General features: G+C 43.1%; 1 protein-coding gene across 1 annotated transcript; it reads left to right on the plus strand.

Moving 5' to 3' along the window:
* The first annotated feature begins 1082 nt into the window (after window positions 1-1082).
* On the plus strand, window positions 1083-3876 carry MAP10 (microtubule associated protein 10). Its single transcript, XM_042874762.1, is given in 4 exon segments — window positions 1083-1255; window positions 1257-1344; window positions 1347-3704; window positions 3706-3876. Coding segments are annotated over 4 exon segments (2763 nt in total). The 3' UTR covers window positions 3850-3876.
* The last annotated feature ends 4139 nt before the right edge of the window (window positions 3877-8015 follow it).

An 8015-nucleotide genomic window follows, 5' to 3' on the forward strand; every position in this document is an offset into this window, starting at 1 on the left:
TACCAAACCTCAGGACTATTGGAAAAAGAAACAACTTCTTTTTTCTCTAACTTGCAACAACAGTGAAATGTAGTTTTCTGTTTATTTTGAAATGTGTTCTTGTGATCAGAACACTGAGTTAATAGAACACATCAATGGGAACAAACTTGAAATCCATACCTTTCTGTTTGAGTACTTGTTCTGTTGCTGACACCACTTATTCACACCTAAAGTTTTCACAAAAGGAATTTTATTTGTATTGCACGTATAGAATGAAATACAGGAGTAAGGCTGATCGTCAGATTCACATGGAACTGCTGAGCAGCTGTTTGACCAGTGCCTGTTGCCCTCAACGTATCTGGTCTTTTGTCATCCTCTCTTTACAGAGAATGGCAATTAAACTGTCAAGCCTTCCTGGGATGGGAAAGGGCTGGAGGAAAAGGAAACAGAAGGAAAACAGACAACTGATGACAGGAGACAAATGTGCCATGGACATGGGCTGGCCATTTGTTCCATCTGTCACAATGCCAGTACAATGGGAATACCTGAACACCAGCAGTGTCAATGGCAAATGATTTGCCTTAGTCCTTAGACTCACGTGCTCAGAATAGAGGCAGTAGAGAAATTGTGAAGAACTTAATTATTTACTACTGAAGCACTGGCCACAATTCAGATAAACTCCTTAACTGTCTTCTCAGAACAGCTAAGGAAAGACATCCTTTAAATAACAATGATCAAGGGAACTTTCGAACTGTGAAGAGTTCTTTATTCAATTCTGTTTCTTACTTTTCTAAAAAGCATTTGTGATTTGATAGAGGTTAGGAATGGGGGGGGAGAGGGGAGGGGAGGCAAAGGAGATAATAAAAGGAATAAAGGAAGAGAGGACTGTTTTTTTCTTTCAGGTACCCTCCAGCTGGTGAATGGTGAGGGCATACTGTGACCTTAATTGAACATTAGGATACATTTTTTGAGCACAATTACTAATTGAACAGAATAATTATCTTCCCAGCTAGGCAAGTATTTCTTGTGCCTGCGGTGAGTCTCGTTTAAGGGAAAGGCGGTCCGCGTGGGGAGCGGTCCCTTCCCCACACACGAGATAAGAGATGCCGCTCCCCTATTCCACGCGGCTTTACTCAAGCGGGTCCATCACAGCTCCTCGCCTACATGGAGCTGGGAGAAAAAATACGAATTTAAAAACGCATCTCCAAGTCTCCGCTAGGACACGGGAGTCCTGGGAGCACCGCTCGTCTCTCTACCGGCGGAGTCAAGGGCTGACCGCCCGGACTACAGCTCCCAGCGTCCTTTGCAAAGACGCGTTGTCGAGACAACGACCAAAGGGCGTCCTCGGGGCGCGGGAGCGCCGGCCACCCTCCCGCCGCGTGAGCCGCGCTTCTCTCGCGAGAGCCACGCTTAAACTGCGGCAAACTCTCGCGAGAGGGGCGCGCGGGGCCGTCATGTCGGCGGCGTGCGGCGGCGATGGGCTGTTCGCGCTGGAGGTGCTGGTGGAGGCGGTGCGGGTAGCGGCCTCGGGCCCCGCGCTGCGTCCGGCCGTGGCGCTGCGCCTCCTCGGTTTCCCTACCCTTCTGCTGCGCCCCGCCGCCTCCGCCCCGCCGCTCCGGCCCGGCCGGGCCTTCCCCTTCGGCCGCGGCAAACGCTGCCTCTTCCGCTGGCGCCGCGACTCGCTTTGCGCCGCGCTCCGCCGCCAGCCGCTCCGCGCCCTGTTGCTGGCGCTGCCAGCCGGGCTCGCTCCGGAGTCCCCCCGCCTCCTAGGCAGCTGCAACGTCTCGCTGGCCCCCGCCGCCGCCGAGGTGCCGCAGCGGCCCGAGGAGCCTGTCCGCTGGGGCCGCCGCGGCCGCTTCCCGCTCAGGGACGCGGCGGGCCGCACGGTCGGGGAGCTGGTGCTGGGCTTCCGCCTCAGCAGCCTGGAGACCGGGGAACGGTCGGGCCCCACCACGCCGCCCCGCGCCTCTCCTGCGCCGGAGGACGAGGAGGAGGAGGAGGCGGATGAGGAGGAAGAAGAAAAAGAGCGAGGCGAGGAGGACGGCAACATCATCTGCCCTCCCGTGCTGTATTACAGCCGTGAGCCGGCTGAGCCTCATCTGCCACCAGCAGCAGCCATGGGGTGCTGGCAGCATGTGGTACAAAGCCCACAAGAGCAAAGTGAGGTCCAGAGCCCCCCACGCCCCAGTGGTGGGCCCTCCTTGCTACAGCCCAGCAGCCCCCAGCAACTCCACAGCACCCTGGCGCAGTTGCCGCTGCTCAGTGCCTTGCTGGCAGAGCTGTCTGTGCTCACCCGCTCTGCTACACCTGCTGCTGTCCATCCACATCTGGCCTGGCTCTATCAGGCCCCAGGGGACTGTGGCAAGGGTCCACGGCCATCCAGCCATTCCCCTGCCCTCAAGCCTGCAGAGGTGCCGGTGAGGCCAAGCAGGAGCAGTGAAGCTACCAGCTCTCAGTTCAAGCAAAGCCAGCAGCAGACTACCTTACCAGGGTCTTCTCAGGCTAGGAAAAGATCTAAGAAAGCTGCACCCCATGAAGAGACAAAATCTGAAAAAAACTTCAAAACTAAGGAAAACACACCTCCCAGAAGGAAACTGTTGTATGGGCTGACAAATACACTGAGGTTACGGCTGCAGCAAAACAATCCTGATAAGCTGATACAGCTTGAAAGGAGAGAACAGTACAGAAAAAAGCAAGTAGAGATGTTGAAGGTGAGAAGCCCATTATCCAAAAGAAAGCTGCTCAAAAATGCTGAAGAACAGTGTATGGTTTCTCACAGGCAGTGTTCCAAGGGAGACAGTTCAAAGCAGAATGGTCAGGTTGATGAAACTGTTGAGACTTCATTACAAAACAATGCTCTCAATGAGTACTTTTCTGGTACAGGTGTTTTTCCTGACCTACAGAAGCAGTCTGCTGAAAGTCCGATGAGGAACAATGGGTTTGCAAGCAAAGAACATCCATGCAAATCAACAGTAGCCTCCTTACAGGAGAAAACTATATTAAAGTTTACTCACAAAGAAAAGGACTTGAAAGTTCAGCTCCCAGAAGCTTTCGCATCAGATGCTAGTGTGAAGGGAAGCAATGATAATGAGGAAGCAATACACTTCATCCATCCTAAAATCATGGAGCACGATAATTCCTCTGTTGCAAGTGATCAGAAACGAAGCCCCAGCAGAACTGCTGAAAAAAGCTCTGAATTCATATACTCAGATGACTTTGTTGCTAGTCCTGACAACATAGTTTATTCAGAAGATTTCACCAGTGCTGAGTGTACAGACAGAGACTTGGAAGCTCTTGACAGCAGTCCTGAACCTCTCTGGCTTGAAAGCCCAAACCGACCTTGGTCAGATACAGAAGTGGAATCCAGCAGGTCCAGAGTTTCAAAAGCAAGTGAAAGAGCTGAAAGTACGTCAGATCTTCTGCCAATGCATTCATCTTCATCACCAGTCTCTTCTTTGAAGAGAAACCATGGCTTGAAAAACAGCAAAGGAACTGGTGGTGAATCTGTTGATTTACTTAATGACACCTCTCTCTGGGCAGGATTATTAGATGAAGAGCAGGAAGCCCATCAGGTTGATAAGGAAGAGAACAGAGTTGATGAGCATATTAAACAAGCATCTATACTGAGAAGTGAGCAAGTTAGCTCTGATACTGATCTGAATATAGGAAAAGGGCAGACCTCTGCAGAAAACAGTCAGTCAGTAACTGAAGTGTGCTCCTACTTAACCACGTAACTTGTCTGGTCTTGAACTTAGTGATGTGGAAAACAGTAGGTCTGGCAAAGATGATGATGTTTTGGGAGACCTACATACTCAATACAAAGATATCAGTGAACTTGTAATAAACAATCTTCCAGGATACACAGTGTAATTTTAAGTTGTCACTGTCTGGATTAAAATATGGTATATTTAAACTATTTTTATAAAGTTTGTTACTTTTAGTTATAATTAATACCAGTTAAGGCTATATCATGCATATTTATACATCGGTCAGTTTACACACGAGTTTTTCAGGTAAACTACTAGAATCTCTAAGTGGATCTTGATCATTATCTAGAGGATGACTTCAGTGTCAGTATAGAATCATTGAATCATAGAACCATAGAATCACAAGGTTGGAAAAGACCTACAAGAACATCTAGTCCAGCTGTCCTCCTATCATCATTACTACCCACTAAGCTACTAAACCAAATCTCGTAGCAGCTAAACCATATCTTGTAGCAGACATCCTAACACAAAAATAATCTGATCAGCACAGGAAGTATAATATACTGTCAAAAGCAGAAATGAAAACAGAAGCAGGAAATGCAGTACTCAGAACTCGCCCAAGGTAAAAATAATAACATGTTACAGAAACAGCCAAGTACAAAATGCATTCCTAACTGAACATTACATTTTTATCCCTCATGAAAATAGTTCTATGCTTCATTGCAAATAGTTACTTAAAACATACCGTCACAGCACATACTTTTATCAACTAATCTGTCTAACGAGGCATTTTTTCATTGTTCTGTCACTAAATATACAGACCAGAAGTAGATGAGCCCTTTCCCATTACTGTAGGTTGAAGTTTCTCATTTCAGTTAGATTTTCATGATTTATTATAAAATAGCTTAAGAATTATTGATGACTGTAAATCTATATAATCTGGGAAAGCTTTAAGGAGTTGGAGAAAGTTACTTGACCTTGAAGAGTAAGAATGTGCAAAGAGAAGGAATAAGTGCAGTAAATTTTCCATGCTTCACAACTCCCTGATTGCATTCTCTGCCAGTGGGGAAGGGGTAGGAGGGGCAGGACCCACAGTCAAGAAACCGAACAAATGAGCGTATTACGTCTTGATTTAAAGATTCAAGATAGTGAGAAATTTGCTATGTCTCCTTTTCTGTTCCGTTGGCTGAACTCCTATGTGCTACATCCCCTTTTCTGTTACAATGCTTGAACTATCATCTGATGTTACCTTTTTGGTTTCTTACTTCATTTCTATGACTTCCAGTTTGATCATTGGACTTGCATCTTGTCTTCTATTTTACTAATTGTTGCCTGGCTTTGTTTTTTGTTTGTTTGTTGTTGTTGTTTGAGTCTATTCATACATCTGTTAGAAATTTCAGAGACAGTCTTTGACTTGAATCTGAAGAGAGCTCAGAATTGCTGCCTTAGCTTGTAAGTCTTTTTTGACCTCCCTTTCTACTCTCAGACTAGACCATTTCTTTTGCCAACCTTACATTCCAAACTCACTCATCGTTTACATCATTTATCCTTAAGACTGTTAAATGACAGACTTGCCAACTTCTATTTCCCCTGTAATTTGCAACAACTTTTTCCATTTCTGTGCCTTGATAATATGACAATGAGTGCTCCATGTACTTCTTACAAGAATCTGTGTTTACACTTGAATATCTTGGAAGATTTTTTATTTCTATCCTATGTGTTTATCTTATAGGAATGACAGTGTCTCCTTTACTTAAATTACAAACATCTGTGAGGATTATTCAAGTATTTAGTGTTGACCTCTGAGGAGAATACGACTACTATTTTTAATCTAAAGGTAAACAGCTGAAAATGCCCATGCTTCAAAGGAATCTGGGCAGAACAGTTCTGAAATGTTATTTAGGATTTCTCTGCTTCATCAGCTCCAAATCCAGACAAAATTATTTCTTTATTGCCATGGATCTGATACAAGTGAAATCAGACTGTCACCTACACATGGCAGTAATTCTGATTTCATTGATGGAATAAGTTCTGTGCAGCTCCCATGTCACTGAAATACAATGATGCCCAAACATTTTTACTGCCTGGCTATATATAAATGATCTGCTAACACTACGAATCCAAAATTTGAAAGTCATTACTTAAGAAAAGTTTATTTAAAAAAGATTTCTCAGCCCCAAATTGATTGAAATTCAGGGGTAAATTCCCACTCCTCTATCTATTCCCTACCACATCTTCATTTTTCAATTTCCAGTAGTAAATATGGCAAGGATAATATTTCATTGGTTTAAGTTACAAAACTCCAGTCTCCTTTTAGCTAATTTTATTTGGGATAACTTTAAGAGAGTTTATAATAGAATTTATAATTCAATCAGGACAATGATGAAAACAACAGAAAATGTGCACTAAGAACACAACAGGAGACATGACACAGTAACAGGAGGTCAGCATAATGCTTGTTTTGGTTGCTTTGTGTCTTTTCAGATACAGACTCACGTTAGTTACTGTTGCACAGAGAGGTTCCTATCCTCAGAGATAATAATCTTTTCAGATGTTATCTATGTTGTCATGAAAGTAAACAATATTTTATTTAATATTCAAATAACATCCCCTCAGCCAACAAAAATGGGAAGGAACTTCACGTCACTGATCACTGAAAATTCAACTCACAAACCAAGAAGTACCTGCTAATGCCAAGAAGATTCTGTACTTCAACCCAGCAGGATAAAACAGAGATATTAACTATTAGTATGAAACATGAAGAAAAAAAAAGCCAGCAACATGTACAAATCTTACAGTCATCTACACTCAGACACATTATGTTATCCAGACAATTTTGTCATTCTGACTTGCATTCTATATTCCTATGACCAAGTTGTTAACATCAGAAGTTTAACAAGATTTCTCTACCTAAATGGAGGTACTCATCCAATTTTTCATAAAGACATCATTTCTAAACCGTAGGGGCCAAATTGCACGGATTATGATTGTGCACAGGACACAGCAATACACTGGGCAAGGAAAATAATAGTAGCATATCCTCCGCAGAACCATAGCAATACAGCCGTGGTGTCGGAGTGAAATAGCAGGAGAAAAGAGAAGTGCTGCTACTCTGGTAGTTCTGCGCTACATCTCTGCACTAACAGGCCTCATCTAGTCCTAAAAAGTCAGTGCATTGGAAAGCTGCTTTCCTAGAAACATCTCAACTAAAATTGCTCATTAGGAAAGGAGAAGAAAGCTGAAGAACCCCACCCCTTCTGCATGCCGAGACTTTGAAAACTCAGCTTTTTGAGCAAGAACAGCCAATTCTTCCATACACATTCAATCCCTGGTTGTTTTTCAGAGTTCCTGGAAAAATTATTAATTTGTACTCATTACAGGATGTGCCCTTGTCCACTGGGAGACGTGCATAAAGACACACTGGTTTCTTAAGTGCCCCCATCTGTCTGCTTATAAGAGTTTTCAATAGTTACTGAACGCTGAGCAATCCACGTAAACAAACGGTCTGTTACATGTACTGTGCAGACACAGAGGCAATGGCTTGTCACAGTGTAAAGTGTGACAAAACCAAAATATTTACCTATTTCCTACTTTCCAGTAGCCCTCAGATTTTACATACAACTGTAATTTGAATTTGCTGTAGTTTTCATTTTGGCCTCACAGTCTGTATTGCTCCATAGTATTAAGTAACAAACTATAGTTACTTCAAATTATATAGTTTTCAGTTACACTTGGCTACAGCAAAATTAAAATGTTAAAATTATTTACCTAAGTTTATTCTAGCTTATGACTAAGGAAAGCCATCTAGTATCTTACTATTGACTTGCTACTATAGCAACTGATCTTTCTCTAAGTCTGTACCATATTCCAAGAATATATTCTGTAATACTCAGTATGTTAACATAGATGGGTGTTCAAAACTTGCTTATGGTAAGGGTAGTTAAATCAGCTAAAATAAAATTGAACTTAATGTTTCACTACACAAGTCCCAAAGTGAGAAATAAACTCATAGACATACACATTAATTTCTCTCAAAATTTATGATCCTATAGCAATAGTTTGCTGTGTCTGTCTTTTAAAAATACATTTCAGCATACTACTTACTCAAACTTAGATAGGTAGCACGATATAACTGATGGTGAGATGGGAATAGCAGGATGCCAAGTAGTGACAGTTTAGGTTCTTTTGTTGTGTTTTATTTTTCTTTCTTTAAACCTCTTCTACTGTAAAGTTTTGCAGCTGTAGAGCAGTTCTGGTCAGTCCTATTACTCAGTCTTCTGTCCTTGTTGCCTAGGAATGTTTTTTAAGAAGTCTCAGCCAAGGATGAGT

The sequence above is a fragment of the Lagopus leucura genome, unplaced genomic scaffold, assembly GCF_019238085.1.
Source record: "Lagopus leucura isolate 7727_CA_CO unplaced genomic scaffold, USGS_WTPT01 Super-Scaffold_73, whole genome shotgun sequence".
In the NCBI taxonomy this organism is placed as follows: Eukaryota; Metazoa; Chordata; class Aves; order Galliformes; family Phasianidae; genus Lagopus; species Lagopus leucura.